The following is a 25424-nucleotide window of genomic DNA, read 5'->3' as shown; positions in this document are numbered from 1 at the left end:
CGCATCATTCACCGCTCTACCACGGCATATCACCCTAAAATTAATGGGATGACAGAGCGTTTTAAGCGCACCTTTAGCGACATGTTGACCATGTATATTTCATCTGACCACTCTAAATGGGATCGAATTTTGCCTTTCGTCACCTACGCTTACAATATTGCCACGCGAAGCACCACAGGGTTCTCACCTTTCTTTCTCCTTTGCGGACAAGAACCTTCATGCACTATGGACACGATTCTACCATACCGGCCGGATGCTTCGGAGTCAACGACTGTTTCCCGAGCGGCTGCATGCGCCGAAGAATGTCGCCAGCTCGCTCGTTCGTTCACATCCCAGGACCAGTGGCGCCAAAAGCATCGCCACGATGCATCCACTGTATACGGCTACGTGCTTTGCTCCCGGCTCGGTGGTCTGGTTGTGGGTGCCCTCTACTCCTCCAGGTCTTTCTTCCAAGCTGCTCTCCAAGTACTACGGTCCCTGTCGGGTACTGAAATAAACATCCGCGGTTAACTACCTCATCGAGCTGATGGAAGCGTCTTCCGACCAGCGTCGTCGCCGCCAGGAAATTGTCCACGTCTCCTGGCTCAAGCAGTGTCATGACCCCGCTGTGTTCTCTTGTCTCTAGGTCACCAGGATGGCTACTCATTTGGTGGGGAATGATTGTAGTGAAGGCACTGGTCACGGTGCCGGTGAAATAAGAAGACGACGAGAAGCTTGCTTGCCCGCTTCGCCATAGCACCGACTGACTTGTTTCGGCTATATCACTACAACGCTACAAGTGCTTCTAGGCAAACACCCCCATTGTAAAATAATGGAATGAATGGCCGCTTTTGTATATTGACGGGCATCCATCCACCAGAATGTCAGAGACATTGTATAGTACTTTCTTTTCCCCTGCGTGGAGAACGTAAATTTAATTTTCTCATATAAATTGCAAACTCCGCAGCAACTGTAGTCTGCAGTGTGTTAAATGGGGCTGGTAGGTTCATCTTTAGAATAAAAACAGGAACAGCGCTACACAAGACGAGCGAGTGAAGAGCACAGGACAGAGCACTGTCCTGTGCTCTTTACTCGCTCGTCCTGTGTAGCACTGTTTCTGTTTTTATTCTAACTATAGTCCAACCCAGCCAGTGACGTTTTGAGGTATTTGTTTGTACTATTTGTGGAACAGGTGCAAAAAGGAGCAGTTTCCTAGCAAACTGCCTACAACACACATGCATCATGACAGCTAGTCTGAATATTCCGGGAGGCGTTAATGAAATTAGGAGGAATTATATAAAATTATTCAGTAAATAATTAACCTATATTATATATACTCCCTCCTAAGAATTAATGACGCATTTCATCCAGTAAATAATCAAGCTCTAACATTTATACTATATTCTCTAAAAGCAAACAAATATGCAGCCATAGAACAGGAAGATGAAGATGACATAGAGATAATGAATGAAACCGTAACTGGGCTGATTTCAAAAGCAGCAATTGAAGTGGGAAGTAAAGCACCAAGGCAACCAGGAGGAAAGCTTACCCAAGTAACAAAGGACCTAATAAAAACACGACAAAGCATGAAAGTGTCTAACTCAAGAGATCAGACAAAATTCGCTGAACTGCCAAAACTTATCAATAAGGAGAAAGTAGTGGTTATTCGAAATTACCGTATAACGTGGAAAAAATTGCGAAAGCAGTTAAAAATTGTAGCATGAAATCAGTGAGAAGAAAACTTGGCATAGGACAAGGCAAGATGCATGCACTGAAAGATAAGCAAGCTAATTTCACAATCAATTTCGGTGATATACTAAAAGCAACAGAAGAGTTCTGTACTGAGCTGTACACTGCACAGAGCAGCCATGCTACCTTCATTCTAAGTAGTGGTGAACAAGATACAGAGGCTTCGTCTATAATTAGCGATGAAATTAGAAGGGCCTTGCAAGACATGACCCGGGAAAAAGCGGCAGGCGAAAATGGAATAACAGTCGATTTAGTGGAAGATGGAGGAGATATGCTTGAAAAGCTTGCGGCCCTTTATACGCAATGCCTCACGACTTCGAGTGCTTTCAATGTTGTATAAAATATTAACCAAGATAATTTCCAGTAGAATCAGGGCAACACTTGACTTATTTGAAGATAGGTTAAAACTGCGCGATAAACGAGGACAGCGAAAGAAACACACAACACAACATGAGCGCCGATTGCCAATAGTTTATTCATGAAATCAGAGTATATGCTATTTCAAGCAGGATCCCCCGCACATGGCCACATCGTCACTCACACTTGTCCAGATAACATGAGAGAATTCTGCAGACTAATTGTAACACACTTTGTACCGAATAAACGTGAGGAAAAAAAAAAAAACGAACCAATCTGTTGTGCGCACAAACATTGAGCAATCAAAAAAATGAAGACGGCACATGCCATAACAGTTACTGAAGTGTAGGCAATAAGTGAGCTAGGGAATGAAAAAGCGCGATGACACCTATAAAACGTGGTTACAACAAGGTCGACACTAGTGACGTAATAAGTACAAAGGATAACGAAGATGACAGAATGACAAGACAACAATTAACTGAAGAAAAGGCGAAGGTGAAACTATTAAAACCTGAAAACTTGTGAAATGGCATGAGGGAAGGGTAATGAAACGCGTTAATATATGATGAAGCTCAGCATGAGCTCGCGAACTCACATGTGGCTTCCCCAAAAAAGCAATTTATTCGTGTAAAAGCGAAACAGACGCTGTGCTGACACACCTATCGCTAGTGTTTATAATGTGAAATACTTCCGCGATCTCCCTTTCTGTCTTGTCTCTCGGTCTGAACAAAAACGTCGTGTTTTTCAAGATCGGCTCGCAAGGAGTATTTTGCTTACCCTCACCTTTACCCTTGCATCCTTCGCAATGTTGCGCTAAGGTGCCTCCTGCGTTATTCTTTACATTCCAGTTATGTTCACGTGCCCTATCGTTGAAACACCTACCCGTTTATCCGATGTAGAACCTGTCACAGGTGAGGTAAATTAGATAAACAACCCCCTAAATGCACTCAGTGAACTGCCTATAGTGCTTCGTTGTGCACTGAGGCCTACGCTCATTTTCTTGCGTCACCAAAGGGTACACTCTGCTGAGTTTACAGATCACTGAGTGCATTTGGGGGGTTGTTTATCTAATTTACCTCACCTATGACAGGTTCTACATCGGATAAACGGGTAGGTGTTTCAACGATAGGGCACGTGAACATAACTGGAATGTAAAGAATAACGCAGGAGGCACCTTAGCGCAACATTGCGAAGGATGCAAAGGTAAAGGTGAGGGTAAGCAAAATACTCCTTGCGAGCCGATCTTGAAAAACACGACGTTTTTGTTCAGACCGAGAGACAAGACAGAAAGGGAGATCGCGGAAGTATTTCACATTATAAACTCTAGCGATAGGTGTGTCAGCACAGCGTCTGTTTCGCTTTTACACGAATAAATTGCTTTTTTGGGGAAGCCACATGTGAGTTCGCGAGCTCATGCTGAGCTTCATCATATATTAACGCGTTTCATTACTCTTCCCTCATGCCATTTCACAAGTTTTCAGGTTTTAATAGTTTCACCTTCGCCTTTTCTTCAGTTAATTGTTGTCTTGTCATTCTGTCATCTTCGTTATCCTTTGTCCTTATTACGTCACTAGTGTCGACCTTGTTGTAACCACGTTTTATAGGTGTCATCGCGCTTTTTCATTCCCTAGCTCACTTATTGCCTACACTTCAGTAACTGTTATGGCATGTGCCGTCTTCATTTTTTTGATTGCTCAATGTTTGTGCGCACAACAGATTGGTTCGTTTTTTTTTCCTCACGTTTATTCGGTACAAAGTGTGTTACAATTAGTCTGCAGAATTCTCTCATGTTATCTGGACAAGTGTGAGTGACGATGTGGCCATGTGCGGGGGATCCTGCTTGAAATAGCCTATACTCTGATTTCATGAATAAACGATAGGCAATCGGCGCTCATGGTGTGTTGTGTGTTTCTTTCGCTGTCCTCGTTTATCGCGCAGTTTTAAACTACCTTCAAGTATAAACCAATTAGCCCTCAAGAACGTCCTACTATTATGTCAACCAAGAGAACAGGTTGGCATCAGGAAGGGATATTCTACTGTGAATCACATCCATGTTATCAATCAGGTAATTGACAAATCTGCAGAGTACAATCACCCTCTCTATATGGCTTCCATAGAATATGAAAAGGAAGTTGATTCAGTAGAGATACCAGCAGTCATCGAGGTATTACGTAATCAAGGAGTGCAGGAGGCATACGTGAACAGCTTGACAAATATCTACAAAGGTTCCAGAGCTACCTTGGTTATCCACAAGAAAAGTAGAAGGTTACCTATCAATGAAGTGCTCAGTCAAGGAGACACAGTCTCTCCAATGCTACTCACTGCGACCCGCCGTGGTTGCTTAGTGGCTGTGTCGGGCTGCTAAGTACAAGGTAGCGGGATCAAATCCCGGCCATGGTGGCCACATTTCAATAGGGGCGAAATGCCGAAACACCCGTGGATACTTAGATTTAGGTGTACGTTGAAGAACCCCAGGTGGTCAAAATTAATCCGGAGTCCCTCATTATGACGTGCCTCATAATCAGATCGGGGTTTTGGCACGTAATAACCCATAATTTTTTTTATTCACTGCTTGCTTAGAGGAAGTATTCAAGCTATTAGACTGGAAAGGCTTAGGAGTGAGGATCAGCGGCGAATATATCAGCAACCTTCAATTTGCAGATGACATTGCCCTCTTCAGCAGCACTGGGGACGAATTACAAGTGATACAGTGAAAGCTCGTTAATTCGAACTTCAATAATTCGAATTTATGGATAATTCGAACTGTACGATTTGGTCCGGCCAAGCTCCACAGAAGTGTATGTATAAAAAAGTCCGTTAATTCGAACGCGAAAAGGTTCCCTCGCGGATAATTCGAACTACGCTCGCCTGGCACACGGCCAGAGAAACGCGCCTACTGCCTACACACAAGGCTGTATTGCCTCCGAAACGGAGAGAACGGCGAGAGAAGGCAAAATCGGAAAAAAATCTAACCGACGCGGGGTCAGCCAGAAGGCAGCGGCAGCTGCCGCCTCTCCGTTCTACATAACCTCCGAGACTTCATGCCCGTTGCGAATCTCGGAGGCTTTGCAAATCTTGTACAGCTGCTAATGTTGTGCGGAGATGGCACGGCAAGCGCCATCGTAACACAGCGAATCAAGTACGTCGCAGCTGCGCTTGCAATCAAGAACCAACGAATCAGGGCCTTCGCCACCTTCACATGTTCAGCGTCTTTGTCTCGGCAGTCTTCATCGGTTGTGCACGTCTGTTTTCAGCTTAGGAGGTATCGGCCATCGCGATTCATTGTGATGGTGTTAAGCCTCGGCTAACGTTCGTTTCGGTGGACATCGGTAGTGTGGCACAGTCGGACCCAGAGCTTCGACTTCAAGATGGCGTGTGCCCGCTGCACACGCCATCTTTTTTTGACACGCCAAATTTCTGACATGCCCTACTGCTTCCAAATCGCAGTGTACTGTTGCCCACCTTCACTTTCGTTAGTTCGAACTTTCGTTAATTCGAACTGAAGCGGCTTCCCCTTGCGGTTCGAATTAACGAGCTTTTACTGTATATTGAGTACCTTAGAGGGACAGTAAAGCAAAACAATAAATAATTTTCGACTGATAAACAATTGTTTGATAACTCTATTGGCGTTAATTTCGCGATAATGTGTTGATTATGAGGAAAGAAAATGACGGTCAAAGTTTAATTTTTTGAATTTCGCGCCGAACCGCAAAGCCAGTACGTTAGTGGGACGTCATGGATTTTGGGACAGCGTTGGGCTCAGTGAAAGTTCCCGAAACTTCATTCCTTAGTGAAAGTTCATTCCTTAGCTCTTTTAGAACACATTGTAGTCCATTTTGACCCATAAATAATGAACGAGGACCCAGCATATGATGTCAGAATTTCTGACGTCACGGTGGGCTCGCGCGGGAAAGCCAAGGCGGCGTCACCGCCCGTTTTTCGTGATTGCGCATTTTTCGGCTTACCTAGCGTCTTCTCGCGGTAATAATGGTGCTTTTGGTACTGCAGGAGGGTATAATTTACAGGTACAGGTGAAATTATTTTTCTCTCTAGTGTCCCTTTAACCAAGAAAGTGTAAGAGGGGGGTTGGAGATTAATATGCAGAACGGCGTATGTGTAATGTTCAATAGCCTGGCAAGCGAACGAGAATTCGTGATTGCTAATCATCCTCTAGAGTCGGTGCAGGAGCATGTTTATCTAGGTTAATTACGCACAGGAGACTCTGATCATGAGAAGGACATTTAAAGATAAATAAAAATGGGTTGGAGTGCAGACGGCAGGCGTTACCAAATCCTGACTGGGAGTTTATCCCTGTCGTTGAAAAGAAAAGTGTACAATCATTGCATTCTGCCGACGCTAACATATGGGCCAGAAACTTGAAGGTTAACAAAGAAGCTCGAGCACAAGCTAAGGACCGCGCAAAGAGTGATGGTACAAAAAATGTTAGGCGTAACGTTAAGGAACAGGAAGAGAGAAGTGTGAATCAGCGAGCAAACGGGTATAGCCGATATTGTAGTTGACATTAAGATTTAAAAAAAAAAAGCGATGCAGGCCATGTAATGCGTAGGGTAGACAACCGGTGGATCATTAGAGTTACAAAATGGGTCCCAAGGAAAGGCAAGCGCAGTCGAGGACAGCAGAAAATTAGGTGGGATGATGAAATTATGAAAATTGCAGGCGCAAGTTGTAATCAGCTAGCGCAAGACAGGGGTAATTGGAGATCGCAGGGAGAGGCCTTCGTCTTGCAGTGGACAAAAAATAGGCTGTTGCTGATTCTCTAAAAGAATGAATGACGCATATTCATAGGATGCGTCTGTGATAATTTCGGAAAGTGTGCGTGTTTACGCACTTGAAAATTGTGAACAGCAGGAACGTTGAAAGTGTATAATGTAGAAGGAAAAGGCCGGAAATGGTCCTTACGTAGTGGTTATACGAACGCGACTGGCTGTCAGGAATTTTCGTGAATCGAGGAAGACTCCTGCAGATTTTACTGAGTAGTTGGTATTCGGGCTATCTCCGTGCACTGGTATGCGAAGCAGGGAATTTGCATGCTTCTGAAGTTGACAACGAGGTAGCAAAAACAAGTGCGGACAATCCGCTCCGGGCTGGTAAGTAATAAGTGCGTTTGTTCAGCGTAGCTAAATTAGTTGCCTACTTGATGGTTAAAATTTCCCGCGACTGATACTATGATCGGTAAAAGTTAGTTGCAGATTTTTTTTTAGTTTCTAAATTGTGTGTTTTTTTGTTATTTATAATAATAAAATTTTTTTGTGCAATTCACATACGAAAATGTATTGAGAGAATAACTACTGGTGGCGGTCTTGCGAAGTTGTTCAACTGAGCAGGTGGCGCATCGGCTCGTTTCGTGTTCTTTGGCCTCGATTTGATCTCGGCGGGCTGTCCGCCATATTGCAATGTTGTACGGCGTCCGATCCTCTTGAACAGTCAAATTTCTAAAGAAGTACTAATTCCCCGTGCGCTGTTATGTCGTCCTACGCGAAAGCTTTCACGCACTAGCCGGTACGTTTCAGGTTTTATGTTCCGACAAGCTCTAGTCATCTGTTGTGAAGCGCGGCCGTCTGTGCAGATTACAGAATAAATCCGGATTTTACTGTCCGGCGCCCGATGCCACACCAAAGCCGGTGTGCTGTGTGACGTCTGTAAAGTGCAAGGGAGACTTTTTTTACAAGCTTTCAGAAAAATTCCGCGAATGGTCCGTGTAATTTCAGTTCTTGCGCTTTCGCTCAGTGTGTATTTATGCGCTGAATTGGCGTTTTACGCCTTGCAAGTGTCGTCGAGGTGCCGAGGGACTCTCTCTAAAGCCAGCCTGCTAGCCCTAACGTCCGTAAGTTAACATGTGCTTTTCAGTCGTTTTCTAAGCCTCTCTTAAACGTCGATTCATTCGGCGTTTTTAACCTTCAAAACCCGGTGGTGAAGTACATCACTTGTGGCTCTGATCATTTATAACGCACGATTTTGCTGCTGTGTTGACGTGAACATACTTGTTTAAACGGTAACAAAAATCCGTATCAGATGCCTTCATAGTTTTCTTTGTATGCTAATACTTGGTGTAAATCGTTTTGTGTTGTATAACCCGGCTTTCGTTTGGGCTCTAGCCGAGCACATTCATGCTAGGATGAAGCATTAGCTGATTCTTGTGCTGCATAGTGTGCTTGTGGGTGTGTGTCCGTCAGGCTGTGCCGTAATGAATGTAATCCGCGTGCCACGCCGGTCACGTTTCTCCGATTTATCTTCCCGTTCAAGCATGTCACTGAAATCACTGTGTAAATGCAACTTTCTTTTGCACACCGATGGCTTTGCTAACGCAGTACGCCGTTAATGACCCCAAATAAGCCTTCATAGCGCTACCTGTTGCAGAGTTTGCCGGTTTGAGCCTTTGCTACAAACCACTGTACAACTTTTTAACTTTCCCCAATACTGGTCCTCTTTTTTTTTTGTTCTCATTTAAAGCCATGTGTACCCACTGCACGCTTGCATGTGGTTATTTCGGAACCATAGCCATTATTGAACCGGCCGCTCTTGTGAAACACGCTTACCCAACGCCCTTGCTTACCCCGCTGATTGTCTCCCCTGCAGGAACGCTTGCCTCAAGATCTTCACTAACCTGCTGTTTCTCCAAATTGGTATGTTAAGATTGCTCCTTCTGGGGCATGGTTTACCTCCTTGTTAGGTTTGATAGAAGGTGGTGGTATTGATTATTGATTGCTGCCAGATAGTTGAGCTCTCTGAATTTCCGTAGGTTGTTCAATGTGTACATTTCATGAGAGAAATCTGCACATTTATGTTCACATCTCTTATAGCCGAGCTTTCATATATGCCTTCGTGGGAAACGGGTCAGCTCAGTCACGCTTGTGAAGACAGATGCACTTATCAAAATATTGGCCCTATATCCAGCTTAGCCTTGTAAAATATTTGCTAAGGGTGTTCAATCTGCCATACTGCTCGGCATTATGCAGCAGGTTTCATGCATCTCTGCAACAGCATACTGTGTGAATGTGTTTTTGGTGGTACCTCAAACACTCAAGGGCACAAACCACACAGTATCATTGCATGCTTAATGAGCATGTATTTTTAATCTTGAGCATGTGTGTAGTTGTGTGTTCTCATTAAAGGCAGTATTAATCCTTTTATGTGAGGAGTAAAAAGGGGTTCCAGAGCCTATGTATGTATGTACGTCACCGCAGATAGCATATTGCTTTTAAGTCATTCTGCGTAGTTATGTGATCTTGGACTTTGCCGGTAATAGATTGTCAGGAACAATGTTTGTGTATATTTATGAAGCTTATTTGACAAGAAAAGCTTGGGAGATAATACACTGTATGCTTTGTATTGCATGATGTACAGTCAACCACAAAATTTTACAGGTTACGGGATCTTAGAAACTGTTCAGTTTCTGAGGAGCCTGTAAAAGTAATCGGTAAAACTGATCATCACAATGTTGTTCACATATACTGGTAGAGGCTGTAAGTGCGAATACAAGGGTGCCTTGTCACGCTGTGCAGATATTTGGCTTTTTGCAGCTAAGCTGTATATGGCTGGCTGCTTTGTCGGTCCTTCCGGCTGTCGCCTGTACGCTGAAAACTCCTCCGGCGCAACCCCATGCACAAGTAAATAAAAAAGAAAAACAAAACTGATGCACGCGGTTGGCTGCGCCAGTAGTGGTGGCGTTGCTCTCCATTGCAGTCGAGTGCGCGCGCAACAGTTTCTCTCGAGGTCTGAAATGGGTAGTCCACGCATTGTATGTACTCCTCAGGAGCAGGTAGCTTCCGATCAGTAATGCAGCGAGCAGAACCGGGAATGAGCTTGTCTACTCCGTGCCGATGCTGCAGCCCAGGTTTAAAACCAGGCTCATGCAGCCGAGCACAAGCAGCAACTGCGTACCGAGGATGTGGCAGCCTACCAAGCCGTCGTTTAATGAACTGTCGGGATTAACCCAGTTATAATTACTGGGGCTGCACGTTTCAGCTTCGTTGGTCAACCATCTGTACAGAGTGCTTGGGCAGTGATTTTTTTGTGCTGCACATAACTTAAAACTGTCGTGTGTGCTTGAAATCATATTTATTGGTCAGCGGGGGCACAAGCTTTATGTAAGGCTGATTATACACCACTGAAGTAGCGTGGTCTTAATGTCTCGCTCCATCTGTTCCACAGGGTAGTTGTTTTTAATCAGCAATACCATCTGCAACTGCATTTTGCAGGTAGACTTAACATGAAGTTAAACTATGCATTGTTGGTGCGCCTTTGTGGTCCCAGCTTGCGGTGCACTAGTATGTTTTGGTTCCAAACACAAGCTGTGCACTATGGCCTCCGGTCGCAGAAGTGCATCCCTCCCCTTGTTAAGTGTTAAATGGGCTGAGACCTGTGACAGGTTCTATGTAGTGAATACATCTTATTTTGCAGCATAAAGGTGTGTGACTTATTGTTACATCGAATTACATGATATATACCCGTATCTTTATTTCATGTCATGCACTATCTTTTCTAAAATCTCATTTTCTGTAAAATTTTATGGTTGACTGTACATTGTAATGGTTGCAGGCTTTTACGAAATGTCAAAATGGCATAAATTGCATGCCAGTTAGCTGCAGTGATTTGTTGTATGCATTGTGCCAGCTTCTGCCATTTAAGGCTGATATCATGTGGGCAGTTTTTTTTAAAATCTAAACACTGTGAACAGCCATATGGAATAGTGTATTGTGATTTTATTAATTACGTCAAAGTTGGGGTATACCCGGGCACCTGTGAACTTCTTGCAACTCCATCTATCTCAAGTGAGACGCACCTTGTCACACGGCCACCCTTCGGCTAAGAAAGTTTAATGGAGCTTTTGGTAAAGGGTTCGGCGATCATCTTCACAGCTGAAGGTAGTACTCTTGTCTCCACATTGCTCGAGATACAACAAAAAAAATCTATTTTTTGCTTCTGTTAAAGTTACTTTGCTTGTAATTATAACAATTTAGGTTGCATAATAACAGTTAAAGCACCTCTTCATGACCTTTATATGTGAGCTGTGTTTAGTGCAAGGTATACTGCGTGTGTTGTGGTTGTGCTGCGTCGTGCTTCACAACAGTGCACAATATGGCTGGTCTAGAAGCTGTGCAGGAACCATAGAAAGGAAAGTTTGCAAAAGTTTTGGGCTCAAAATGTTCTGTTGCTGCCAGAGCACACGATTGTAGCAAGAGCAAAGAATCAATAGTTGCGCCTCTCTGTACACACACACACACACTCTTTCTCTCTCTCTCTGGTAAGCACAATGTTGCCAGCATCATTGTTGGCAACACTATGTTTACCCAGTTGCTTCTTTAGAGGCAGGGGAGGTACTGAAAGGATAAAATGAGTTTAGTTTGGAGTGGCGGTCAAAGGGTTAAAGCAGCTTTTGTGCATTTGAAAGGGTGTTTTAGATATTGTTTTCTTATGACTGAATTTGAAGAAAAAATATTCAATTGGCAAGATCTACCTTATAGTGCCTGTTTATTTTCTGATTATCTTATTAACTATGTTATCTGGAAAACTCCAGTTCTTTCACTTAGTATTAGAGTGCTTGCTGATGTTCAACCAAAAGCGAATATAGATGGTACAAGCTGCATGGGCTTTAAGTCTTGTTCTCGTTGGTTGGCATGAAAAGGTTCAAGAAGATGACTGCGGAGTCATGTATTGGTAGTACCGGGGATTTGTAGGCAAGCAAACAATAGGAGTAGAACACCTGAAAGCCCTTCTAAAAAAAAAAAAAGTTTTGCATTGGTGCTGGTTGTGGTTGCAAGCACCCACATGCTTAGATTTAGGTGCATGTTAAAGAACCCCAGGTGGCCTATATTATTCCAGAGTCCCCCCACTATGGCGTGCCCCATAATCAGATCATGGTTTTGGCACGTATAACTGCATAATTTTTTTTTTTTTTGTGGTCATAAGCAGTCTGCTCATTCCCACCAAGGCTGTTAGTAATCCAGAGCCCTGGATACTTATGGTACTGCACTTTGCGGAGAGAATTATTGTTTGACTGGTATTGGAACTTTAATAGCTCCTTTTTATGTGCGATTAGTCTGGTTCATTGATTGGATCATTTATCGATGTTATGGGGCTGGCATCTCCTATAACATTCTCAACACTCTCTGCTATTCTCAATAACCTTAACCCTTTAATTGGCAAGACTATTGATTTCCTCTTCATATTGCACAAGTACATACCGAATTAAAGATTAAACATTTCTAAAAAAAAAACTAGTGAGAAACGGTAGGTCAAAAATATTGTTAGCTGCTGATGAAAGGTAAAAGTATGGTCCAAGACTAGTTTTTGGTACTTGCTTGGACAAGGTCATCGTGTGTTCTTGTGGTGCACTATGTGTGATATAAAAAAGACAGCGTGCTTAAGCAAACGAAAAAATTTTTGCAATGATGAGAATAACCTTTCGGCACTAAATAAGAACGCTAAAGCCTGCAGGTTTTGTCAGAAAAACATCAGCTGCTGCTCACACTCGACGTTTTTGTACCACTGCTGTGCAGGTAACTAAGTAAAGGTAAATATAAAGGCGCAGACTAATATTTGGAGTTGTCTAGTTTTTGCAGATGTTCTTGTTAGGTCAACAATGTTGCTTAACTGCCAGTTAAAGGTTTAAGAAAATAGTGGGGACTTTTATTCAGATAAATATTTTGCAACCATACAGGTTACACGATTTGTACACTGCAGTTCAGCAAGGATAAACAGCAAATATCTCTGCGACCCGCACTCTGCAGATGACACTGTCCTGTTAAACAATGCTGTGATGACTTGCAACAAATGATTGAGGACCTTAGCTGTCAGAGTAAGGTTGAAAATTATTATAAGGAAGACAAAGGTAATGTCCAATAGCCTGGCAAGAGGACAAGAATTAGATTGGCTGGGAGCCTCTAGAATCTGCGAGAGTGCATTTATCTTGGTCAGTTATGCATAGGAGATCCTGTTAATGAGAAGTAAATTAATGGAAAAATAAAAATGGATTGGAGTGCATTCGGCAGGCATTACCAAGTCATGGTTGATAGCTTACTGCTATTCTTGAAAAGTGTACAATCATTGCATCCTGCTGCTGCTAAGCTTCGGGCAGAAACTTAGAGGTTCTCTTTCATTACCGCTTGAAATGTGCTAATTTTTGGTGCTTTCATGTTTTTACATATTATTTCAACATGTAGTAGTTCTAGAGTATACTGGGATACATGAAATTATAGCCCGATCACTGGTATTTTGAATGGCTGTACAATTTTGCTCGGACAATTTTTGAGAATTCTTGTTTGAAACTTAAAAGAAGCACCTCAAGGAACATGAATGAAAGTAATAGCTTGCTATTTTTAGTATAAGTACTGAGAGTGAAAGACATCTCAAATATACTAAATGTGCACCTCGTTCCTAGTTCCCAACTTTTGTAAGTCAGATTGCACAAGACAATTATGAGGATTTGTTGGCATCAATAGTAGCCATAGTGATGCCCAAGCTATGTGGGAAAGCAATAGCTTTGCAAATGTGAGAAATGGGTGAAGCCATTGTACAGGGAGCATTTGTCTTTACTCATTGGAGCAGGCACCTGGTTTGTTTTTTACTGCATTCTTTAGGCTCGTGAAGCAGTAGTCAGGTCAAGGAGCATGCAGAAGCCTCCCCATGATTGATTATTGCGTTTGATTGGCTTTTCTTTGCAAGCAAGGTGTTGTGTGGGTTCAACTGGAGCTGGAGCCTCCAAATGCTTTGCTCAGCTCCTGTACAGTGTTGTACAGTAATGTGTAGTGTCGCACAATATTGTACAGTAATAAATAAGGACATTTGCACAGCCGGTGTTCAAAATGTAAGATGGACTGATAGTCAAGCTTTGGTAGATGGTGGGTCTAAAACCAACTCTGTGCTTTTGAGTGATTAAAAACCCGGGAGTGATTGCTCGTAATGATTTGTACTATGGCGATGGAAAGAAACGCGAACAGCGGAGCGCGTGGCTGAAGCATAACTGAAGGTATAGTGCTCGCTGTCCAGTCATCACCATTGAGAGGCGGGCACATCCGGTTTGATCGCGCTGTGTGATGGTGTGCCCCCTATCCTGCGATATTGTTGTTTCTGTTCCGCTTCTGTTTTATTTGAAAACGAGGAAAGGTGACAGTGCAAACTCTACTATCGCGATGAAAAGAAACGCAAACCGCGGAAGGCGTGGCTTTTGGGACAGTCAGCGCTAGTGCGAGGATACATGTCTCTCCACCTTGCAGGTTTCCGCAGAACTATTACGTCAAACTCTTGCCATTGCTTCTGAGTTGTTAATTCGACTTCGCCTGCCATCTGCTAGCCGCCTGGTTAGCTCAGATGGTAGAGTTGCTGCCCCGGAAAGGCGGTGGTCCTGGGTTCGAGTCCCGGACCAGGACGAATTTTTCTTCAACTGCAAATCTTTTCTTTCGAGGAAACCGTATGGGTTTTCGTTGTAGCACTTAGCTATGTTTGGGTGGATGTCTCATTTTCCCTTTATTAATTACTTCTCTCCAACTTGCGGGTTTCCGCAGAACTATTACGTCAAACTTTTGGCTTTGCTTTCGAGTTGATAAATTTGACTTCGCCTGCCATCGGCTAGCCGCCTGGTTAGCTCAGATGGTAGAGCGGCTACCCCCGGAAAGGTGGTGGTCCTGGGTTCGAGTCCCGGACCAGGACGAATTTTTCTTCAACTGTGAAGCTTTTCTTTCGAGGAACCTGTATGGGTTTTCATTGTAGCACTTAGCTACGTTTGGGTGGATGTCCCATTTTCCCTTTATTAAAAACCCATGTTGTATGGATAAGCACAGCTTGTCAGCTAGATATTATATTTGGCTGATGATTCTAGCTAAATAATGCATTTTCTTTTGCTTACATTGACCTGAAAGTGTTCGTTGCTCATGTAAGGCCTAACAAACATCTGCAGTGTTAAAAATTACAAATGATTTGGTTTTACATGCCAACACCACGATCTGAATATGAGGCACTCCATGGGGGGGGGGGGGGGACTCCGAAATAGTTTGGACCACCTGGAGTTCTTTAATGTGCAGTTAATCCACAATATGTTAAGAACACTGTGTATACTTGGGGGGGCCTTCATGTAAACCTTGTTTTGTGGAGATAACTCCAAAAGTGTGCAGCGAGCACCCAGAAAATCTGATACACCATTATTTTAAGGGCCCATTCACAATTGCGAGTCGCAGAGGTCGTGCGACCGTTCTGGTCGCAAAATGACAGTTGCAAATGGATCGCATTGGTTGAAAAGCGACGGTCGCAGGCCAGTCGCATGCTGCTAGATTTTCCAGCCTTGCAACTGCGAGTCGCAAACAGCTAAATCAATGAGCGATGCTCCGGAAGTAGCACGTGAGACTTTGTGCATCCGGTTGCCATTGCCTACGTGCTTGAAGTGTCTGTACGGCCGTGGTGCATATCAAAACTGCCACGACATCCTCCTCTTCACTCAGGTCGTCGTGCTACATCGCGAACAGTGAGAGACTAGAGCACACCGAGCTCGAATACGTTCATATCTGATTCCGGTATAGTAGCCAACAGTGTATATGTAGATATAGCTGAGAAAAAAAATGGACCTTTTATCTTTTCATACTTAGATGTACCTATGTAAGGCAAAAATTCGTTTTCAGGTATTTAGCTACACAGTGCAAAAACCTTACTACTTAAATTTCTCTCAAAATTTAATCCTCTGAAGCATTTATTCAGTAGCCACCAGCCGAATAGTCATTTGCAGATTAATTTTTCATTATTTTAGCCTGCCGTCTCGCATGCCTGGCTTGCTTTGTCATCTGCCTATGGTTCCATTCAGCAGAGTACATCTGATGGCCGTCAGCCTCAATTCGTCATTTAACCATATAGTACCAAGGTGATATTCCAAACACGTTCAAAACATGGATTAGAGCAATGTTGCCATGTTTCCAATGAAAACTCAAAACTCGCCGTGGTTGCTTAGTGGCTATGGTGTTTGGCTGCTGAGCACGAGGTGGCGGGATCGAATCCCGGCCATGACGGCTGCATTTTGATGGGGGCAAAATGCGAAAACACCCGTGGTACTTAGCTTTAGGTGCACGTTAAAGAACCCTAGGTTGTTGAACTTTCCGGAGTCCTCCACAACAGCGTGCCTCATAATCAGAAAGTGGTTTTGGCATGTAAAACCCCATAATTGTTTTAAAACTCTAATGTGGCAATTCTCGACATCTGCAAACCAACAAAGGGACTTTTGGACCTTTGCTCCCAGAAACCATGAGTGACATGTTCCTTGAGGTTCTGAGTTAGCTCCTGAAGGCACTGTAGATCTGGTTGAGCCAGCTGCTGGTAAGCAGGCATTAGGGCAGCAGCAGCCAAATACTGCTTGTGCTGGCATCGCTCGTTACGCAAATGGGATTTGTTGAAGGCACTACAAGTATCTGAGTTCTCTTCTTCCTGTTCTTTGCTCTGTGTGAATCTGTCGCTTGGGAAACAGTTTTTGTCTTTTCATTTCCTAAACGGTGACATTCAGGCCACAAAGTTGTCATAGAAATTTTAGACACACCAGAGAAGTGCTATGAACCATTGTAGACGAGAAGCAAGCATATGGTAAAACAAAGTGTAATTATTTACTAAAGCCTACCAAGAAAAAATTTGCCTTCCGCTCTTTTTTTTGCACCAATAGTGCTGCTCTTCAAGCACCTTGCTAATGCAAAAAAGTACATGCAAGTTGCTGGATAAAAGTAAATTCAGGGCACAGGGTAAGGCAAAAATTATTAAAACAGATTATTTTGTTTTCTTGTTTGTTGGCATGTGCGTTCATTTGCCATTGTTATTGGAGATGATGAAAAGTGTGCACCTGGTAAAGCAAACTCTGAAATGATTAGAACCTACTGTAAACCTTTGATTCTTGCCAGAGGACTCTTAAAGAATTAGCTAAGCTTATAGATATGTACTGTATTGGGTTTGAATTTCTTTTTAACCAGTAGGAACTTGAATGACTAGAAACCTTTAAAAAAGTGGGTGTGGCAGCTGCCCACATGCACATTAATACAGTGCATAGAAACTCTGAGCATCAAATAACATTGGCAAATAAACTTGCATGCCGAAATGCAACAAAACAAAAAATCTGTTTCAAAAATGTTTAGCTTACCCTGTGCCCAAAATTCACTTTTATTTAGCATGTCTCACGCATTTCTTTGCATGAGCAATGTGCTTGGAGAACTGCAGCGCCGTTGGTGCACAAAGAGAGCAGAAGAGCACTAATCTTGTGTGAAATGCTGGTTGGCAGTAGACCTGTCAACCAATATAGTAGCGTGTACATGTGTATAGTTCTCCCATTTGTTTTGAATACCAAGGGCCTTGGATTATTTTCACGTGCATTTATCTTAATGTAATTCTAATTAATCCAGCAATTAATGAATTAAGGTAAATAATTGTTTTAGTAACTAAGTAAGAATTCCAATTAAAATTGTATATATACAAGTACTCAGTACAGTGTACAGCATATGCCTTCGAGAATGCCATTGCGTTTGGCAGAAGTATTGTGCATGGTGTTATGCTGTGCTCTCGGCTAGACTAATTGTGCAAGTTCATCTACGCACTGGAATTTCTGCAATTAAATCTAAAAGTTAGTTCTCGCGAAATGCGCGACGCGCTGGCCATGCGCTAAAAACCAATTCGGCGGATCACAATCAAAATCAAAATCATGTTTATTTTTCCAAAGAACTTTGGAAGGAGGCCCGAACAAAAAGTGGAAGCTAGTCCACTTGACGGGGGTTCGGGCCCCCTTTTACAAGGCACAGCGAAGGTGACAAGTTGACAAATAAACAATATAATCAATTATACATAATAAGATAATAACCAGTTTACAGCACAGGCGCACAGGCAATAGCACAGGCGTACAAATGAAAAGAAAACAATCTGATCAACATATAAGTGAATTTTACATTTTCTTATAAAGTTGTTATTCGACATATACAAAAAAGTTGCGGAGCCTTGTTCTGTTAGTATTTTTTATCGTTAATGTCTGTTTGTGTAGATAATTTATTAGCATAGGAAGAGAACAGCGAAGCATTTGCTCCCCATAGGATGTTCTCGCAAATGGTATTTGCCAGGGTTCCGTGCTACGAGTGTCATGTATCGGCGTTCGAATTGTCAGGTCTGCAAGGGAAGCTAATAAATTTCCAGGATTGTTGATGCTTTGTTTATGTCTTATCGCCAGATGATACGAGTAAAGATTGTGAGTAGAAACTAAATTAAAACGATGAAAAAGTGGTTTAGTATGAGCGCGGTAATCTGCATTGGCTATATGTCGAAGAGCTTTCTTTTGGAGTACGAATATGCGATTTAAGTTCGTTGTTGTGGTTTTCCCCCAGACAAGGATACAGTAATTAAGATGAGAAAGGAACAGAGCATTGTAAATTTTTAGTTTAACCTCTTGTGGTAAAAAGAATCGAAACTTTGCTAAAATACCAACAGACTTTACAATACGGGTAATAACGTGATTGATGTGCAGATCCCAGGACATGTTTTTATGAAAATGGACACCAAGTGCCTTAACAGAGTCGACAACTTCTACAATGTCATAATTCTAGTCTGTCAAAATGACAAGGTTCGGTTCATCTCATGAAATTTAGTACCTGAAAATTTCTCCATGTTTTAGAGTTGTGGTGGAATTACGACTGTCTATTTCAAAACTGTTAGTTTTGAGCATGCTCAATAGGAAACTACCACTTGGCTTGAATGTTCAGATTCAATTTTCATAACTTCATGCATTGCTTTCACCAGAACCACTACAATTTGCGGCATTAACAATTGTGCAATGAATAGAAGCTGAGATAAGCACGTTGGGAACCAACAACCACTGTCTTATGTTCCACGCCATGCAGAAAAAAAAAGAAAAAGAATGTTCCATTGTTTTGGTAAATAGCATTTCATTTTACTAGCTTATGAATATGAAAAATTACAAACTGCTAGATGCATATTTTTTTTACGTTCCAGGGCTCTCTACTGATCCCTGCAACTGCCAGGAGCGAATTACTTCAAACTAGACTTTGCTTTCCTCTCCCTGCTTGTACTGTCCCACATGCCTTCAGCACTTTTACAATATTGTTCACCCACTGTCAAAGCTCTGCTGTTCACTGTTCACTGCTGAACCTCTGCTGCTGATGTTACGGGTTCGATTCTTGGCAACAGCAGCCACATGCTGAAAGGGGTTGGAGAAAAAAAAAATTACTCAGTTTTATGTGTGCTGTGAACACAAAAGCAGTGAAGGACACGAGTGCCCTTCACTACTGGTGTGTCTCAGTACCCCTGTGTTGCATTAGGACATCAGACCTAATCAATATTCTATACTTGGTTCTGATGCAAATGGATGCAGTGAACTAGTGTTCTGCACCTTTTGTATCTTCATATATTGTTTAGGTGATTGCTTGAGTGGTGTCATTTAGGATCGATGGCAGTGTAAATTGGGAATGGCATCAGCTTCTGGGAATCTTAAATTCTGCAACGAAATTGTGATTTTTCAAGTAAAATTGCTGTTGAGAGATTTGAATGGTGCTCCTATATTTGATGTTACCAACTATAGCAACTAGGTTGTTTAGCTCAGTATATTTTTTTCTGGTTGTGTGGGACAGATGTGAACAAAACATGATTAAGGTAGAGTTGCTGCTTAGCCTGGAGCCTCTGTTTAGCTAGGTCATTCAGCTAGTGCTGGGGGCTGGCTATGGAAAGTGGATGATTAACACTTTCGGGACTGGCCCATAGGCCATCGATCCTATATGATCGACGGTTTTGCGCGCACTGCCCCGTTCAAATTTCCGCGCGCTTGGACATGTAGCTCCATCTAGGAGGTTGTCAGGAACTAGACTCTCGGTTTCGGCATAGTTTCTTTCATTTCCAGCAGGTGGCGATACGCAAGAGAGAATTTTCTCGATTGCGGCGGCGGCGGACGCAGTGGAAAATGGCGTCGTGCTCGCGTCCGGTCGCTCGAAAAGAACGCCGTCAATCGCGCGATTCCGCTGCTTCGGCAACGGATTTTTTTGATGAACCGAGCAGCGAAGAGTCTGAAGACGACTTCGGCAGCTCCGATTTTATTTCGGACTCCGATTCGGATGATGATGAGCCACGGACTTCATCTAGTAGCCGAAGGTGAGCATAGTTCCACATTCATTTCTTTCTGGAGTAGGTGAACGGGCTCGCTATATGTTCTCATTATTTTATCTTTACTTGATAGGGTCTCAACAAGCTACGGCAATGATCTGCTGCCGCCAGCGCAGAAGCGGATTGAGTTTTCGCCGCGACGGGAACCTGGCGTGTACTTGGACGCAGAAGTGGGCGTGGCGCTCAGAAGCGGATCAAAGAAATTCTTGACTGCTCTGGACTTCTTTCTTCTGTTTTTCTCGATGAATGTGATCGAAACAATTTGTGACAACACGAACAAGTATGCTTGGACTCACATTTTGGAAAAACCAACGCATGCTTGTTCCGATGGATCTTGGGAAGAAGTCACCCCAAGTGAAATGCTAAAGTTTATCGGACTCGTAATTTACATGGGCGTTGTGAAGGTTCCTCGGCTGAAGCTGTATTGGAACGTAGGAGATCTGTACAGCGGTCTGCTCCCACCACGGATCATGCGGCGACGCCGGTTCATAGCTCTACTCGCAATGTTGCAAGTTGCAGACTTGGACGATGTCACTCAAAGTTCAAGAGGAAAGCTCCGATACATGTGGTGGCTCCTGCAACACATGAACGAAGTGTCAGCGAATCTTTTCCAGCCACATCGCGATCTTTCCGTGGATGAGCGCATGGTGAAATCGAAAGGGCGGTCAGGCATCCGACAGTATATCAAAGATAAAGTAACAAAATGGGGCTACAAGCTGTGGGTCCTAGCTGACCCTGGCACCGGATATACTGTGCAGTTTAGTGTGTATACCGGTAAGCGTGAGCAGCCAGGGCCCCGTGGCTTAGCTTTCGACGTAGTTTGCCAGCTGTGTCACAGATATCTTGATCAGGGCTACAGGATCTTTATGGACAATTTTTACACTTCTACTAGCCTGTTCAGTCATCTTCTCAGCCGAAAAACATTGGCTTGCGGAACCACACGCAAGGATCGCCGAGGATTTCCTGCCGAACTGAAGGATGCACGGTGGGAAAAAAAAGCTCGACGTGGTGACATTCGATGGTTGCGCGATCAGAACATCCTGTACCTTCAGTGGAAAGACCGGCGTGTTGTCAACATGATGAGCACGGTTCATACTGCAAATGACACGGTCACCGCAAAAAGAAGGGAAAGAAGGCAAAACTCCTGGACTCAGATATCTATAACAAAGCCTCTGCTGATCCATGATTATAATGCTGGCATGCTAGGCGTAGATAAATCGGATCAAATGATTGGATATTATAATGTTCTCATGAGAAGCGTACGGTGGTGGAAGACTGTTCTTCCACTGCATCGATATTGCATGTGTGAACAGTTTTGTACTCTTCCAAGCTCACCGCACATTGCACCCAGAGATTCCTGAGCTGGCACGCACTGCCGGGTTTGACCACCTAGCTTTTAGAGAAGAGCTCATTCGGCAGCTTCTGAATCTTGACGGTGCCAAGCAAGCACAGACGCCTCCACCACCCGTCGCAAAACATGCACTCCACAAGCCGGAAAAAGTGGCAAAACGCAGAAACTGCAAGCTGTGCTATGAGCAGAAGAAAATCGAGCTCAAAACTAATGTCTTTTGCAGCACATGCCAAGTTCACTTGTGTTTTACGACTGCCCGGAACTGCTTCGTCGAGTGGCACAAGAACCGTGGGACCTGAGTGGCTGACCACTGGTGCAAGCTAGATTTCACACACAAAAAAAGACAGTTGTAGATACGCGTGCCAAATTTTCACAAGCAAGAAAGGAGGCATTGTAGCACATTTTGTATATCTTGAATTTTTTTATTATGTTTTTCCACTTGTATATCCATGACTTTTCCAACTTTTTTATGTTCTTTCAGCAAATCTTGAATTTGAGATTTTTTAAAAAATATTATATATCACTTTTAAGTCTAACCTTTCTTTATGCATGAAAGACCATCTAATTAGCTACATTTTGATAAACATTGCAGCAATATAGCGTAATGACTATTCGTAATAAAAAATAATTTTTGACACCCATCAGAATTGCCTGTTTTTTCCCCGGTCCCGAAAGAGTTAAAAAAAAAAACCAGAGGTCTATCCTAGGTGTCTGTGTGGCTCTTACACTGTAGTGTCTTGTCAGTTCCTGCCGATTTCTGTGCACTTGTGGACTGTCTCGCAGAAGTTGGCAATTTCCCAAGAGTGGGGAAGGTGAAAGCAACTTTAGTTAAAAGGCTGGCTGTTAAGAAAGGAAAGCAGAGGTAGTTACTTGGGGAGAAGATGCAGATAATAGAGCAGAGCATCTTTCAGAAATTTGTATTTCAGTTATTTGCCAATGAAGTGCAACAATAAAGTCCATCTTGTGTTCCTTTATTGATGCCTTTGTTAGTGTTCTTAAAATTCTTGAATTACCCTTGAATTTCAAACCATATATTTGGTATGAAACGCCATTTCAAAGTATCCATGTGTGACATCAGAGCATTTCAGAAATGTTATTGAGTGATTGTTAGGGCTGCACAGAGCACAAAACGTTTCCATGCTTCTGTCCTACCATGCTATTTTCAGCATTCCTTGTCAGATAGGAATGTGAGGACCACACCATGAGAGCATTTGCCATTGTCATTTTTAATTTTGTAAGGCCAGCCAAAATTAAACTTGTGTTCGTTTTATGTATGAGAAAGACAGGTGACGCTTGGGGTGCACCATCTCTGAAAAAAACCTGACACTGGAAGTGTTAACTAAGCTCCACCAGCATCTACCAGCTGCCTTTATTCAGTCCAAGTCATAAGTCATTCCAACCCAAGTCCTGCAAAAAAAAAATAATAAACTTGGTGCCCATCCACTCTGCGAAGAAGGATGACGAGCGAAGCTGTGTATGTGGGCCCCGTAATGGCGAACTGCACCTCCGCCGCGGATCGGCTCGGCATTTCACCATCTTCGGGATTGGCCCACGTATGGGGAATGCTTAACGCCTGCTTCTACTCTGCCGAGAATCGGCCCGTTATTGCACTATCTTCGGGATCGGTCCACGTATGGGGAGTGCTTAATGCCTGCTTCACCTCCGCCGTGGGTTGGCCTGGCATTGCACTGGGGATTGGCTCATGTATGGGCAGTGTTTAACGCCTGCTTCTACTCTGCCGAGAATCGGCCCGTTATTGCACTATCTTCGGGATCGGTCCACGTATGGGGAGTGCTTAATGCCTGCTTCACCTCCGCCGTGGGTTGGCCTGGTATTGCACTATCTTTGGGATTGGCTCATGTATGGGCAGTGTTTAACGCCTGCTTTATCTCCGCCGCGGGTTGGCCCGGTATCGTACGATCTTCATTGCACTATCTTTGTTTTTTTTTCTGCATGCAAACATGATAGCGGGGAAAGTAACCCTTAACGGCATTGCTGTAAAAAATCATGTTACACTCCTGTAACACGTGAAGCCGAAAGCCTGCTGCACTTGTGGTAATGCATTGAGTTATCTGATCGGTGGGGTCAGACTTCTTGCAAGACATAAGGAGCTGCAGTGTGAAGTAAACGTATTGCGCTGTAGGTCTATTTTTTTACACGTGCCTAATGCACTATCGAAAGGTTACTTCATTCTTTCTTTCCGTATTTTTCCTTTCTTTCACTCTCTTTCTTTGTTTTTTGTTCCTTCTTAATTTCGTTCCTTGTTTTGTTCTTCCTTTATTTTTCCCCGTTTCTTTCATATTCAGCCATTGCATCTTTTAATTATATGGACACTCCAAGTGCATTTTTGTCATCGCCATGATGTTCCGTATAAAGTCTAAGGGCGATAACACCATCGCTGCATGTCGTATGCTGTATGTGCGACTGAAAGCATGCTAAGGAAGCCGACAATCATGGCTCAATCTGGCGCATTCGAAGGAAGAAAGCGGAGAGCATACGTGCCGTCTTCCTTCTCGCGAGAGGCCTTGGAGGGAGGCGGGGTTCTTCTCGATCTTTCATAGCAAGGGCCTCGAATCTAACAGCTTTGACACCTTCAGGTAGCATGTGTGGGTTTATTGACCAGGTGCCTTCACCGAAAATGTACACGTACTACGTGACGCCTGCGGTGGGTAGGATGTTCTACATCCACTGCCATGGCTGTGAGTGGTGGCGCTGGCTAACACTCCTAGGGTTAGTACTAGTAGACAGGCGTAAATACCCCAGAAAGTGTGGGAACACGGTGCCTCAGTAGCTCAATTTAAAAGAACATCGCTCGCGTAATGTGAAAACGTGAGTTCGTATCCCTCCTGCAGCCAGTTGTTTCTTCATCCACGTTTATTTTCCAATTATTATTGCGATAGCAATTACATGGACGCTCCAGGTACATTTTTGCCATGGCCATGATGTTCCGCACAATGTCCAAGGGCGATAACCCCGTCGCTGCGCGTCATATGCTGTATGTTCGAGTGAAAACACGCGAGGGAAGCTGACGATCGCGGCTCAATCTGGCGCGCGCGAAGGAAGAAAGCGGAGCGCAAACGCGCCGTCTTCCGTAGCGCGAAAGGCCATGGGGGGATGAGATGGGAGGGGGTGCGGCAGTGGCATTGTGCTCCGGCAGCAACTGCGCATTTCGCTGCCGGGCGCAAGTGGAACTGACGATCGTGGCACACTCTCGCGCGCCATATATAAAGGAAAGCGAGGATGCAGCATGGGAGGGTGGGGGTGGCTTGTCACTTCGCCCACTGCTGCTGCTGCTGCTGCACTTGCTTACACCAGTGATCTTACAGCGAGTGTCCGCACTCATTGAAGGTTTTGTGTGCACTGACATTAGGCTTATTAATTCAGTTCATGAATGTTTCCAAGTTGATACGGCTGATAAAAGTACTATCCTTACTTCACATAGCTGTGTACTAATCTGTTATCGCAATTGATGCTTCGCCACTTTTTTTTTTAACCACTTGACTAGACGCCCCTTTTTTCGGGTATGATTCATTGCAACGAGCCACTTAAGGAGGAACGTGGCTTTGAAAATCAACTTCCTTATTTCTTCACGGATTTTGATGAAAATTGGCAAAAATGTTTAGAATGTCTCCCTGATGCTTCCATAAAAGTTTCAGAGCGATATCTTGAGAACATTTTATTCAATTTTATTGAGCAGAAGTTTTCTCCCCCTTACTTTCTGGAGAGCCTGGGGAACTTAAAATATGTGATAGAAGGCTTGTTAAGTATTGACTGCATAGCTAAATGCATGCTGAAGGTCGTGACATTCTTGCATTTTTTCTTTCGCAACACACATTTTTTGGAGTGCCATATTTTA

At 43.5% G+C, this 25424-nt stretch overlaps 1 protein-coding gene across 2 annotated transcripts in view; it reads left to right on the top strand.

Moving 5' to 3' along the window:
• Nucleotides 1-25424, top strand: part of CkIIalpha (casein kinase II subunit alpha) — a 133756-nt gene that overhangs the window by 45076 nt on the left and 63256 nt on the right. For both annotated transcript variants that reach the window (XM_070525653.1, XM_070525650.1), the window contains exon 3: nucleotides 8683-8729. In XM_070525653.1, the coding sequence (XP_070381754.1) occupies nucleotides 8683-8729 (47 nt within the window). The remainder of the gene's footprint in view (nucleotides 1-8682; nucleotides 8730-25424) is intronic.

The sequence above is a fragment of the Dermacentor albipictus genome, chromosome 1, assembly GCF_038994185.2.
Source record: "Dermacentor albipictus isolate Rhodes 1998 colony chromosome 1, USDA_Dalb.pri_finalv2, whole genome shotgun sequence".
In the NCBI taxonomy this organism is placed as follows: Eukaryota; Metazoa; Arthropoda; class Arachnida; order Ixodida; family Ixodidae; genus Dermacentor; species Dermacentor albipictus.
The sequence above is the reverse complement of the archived record's forward strand: the minus strand, read 5'-3'. Positions and strand labels throughout refer to the sequence as shown.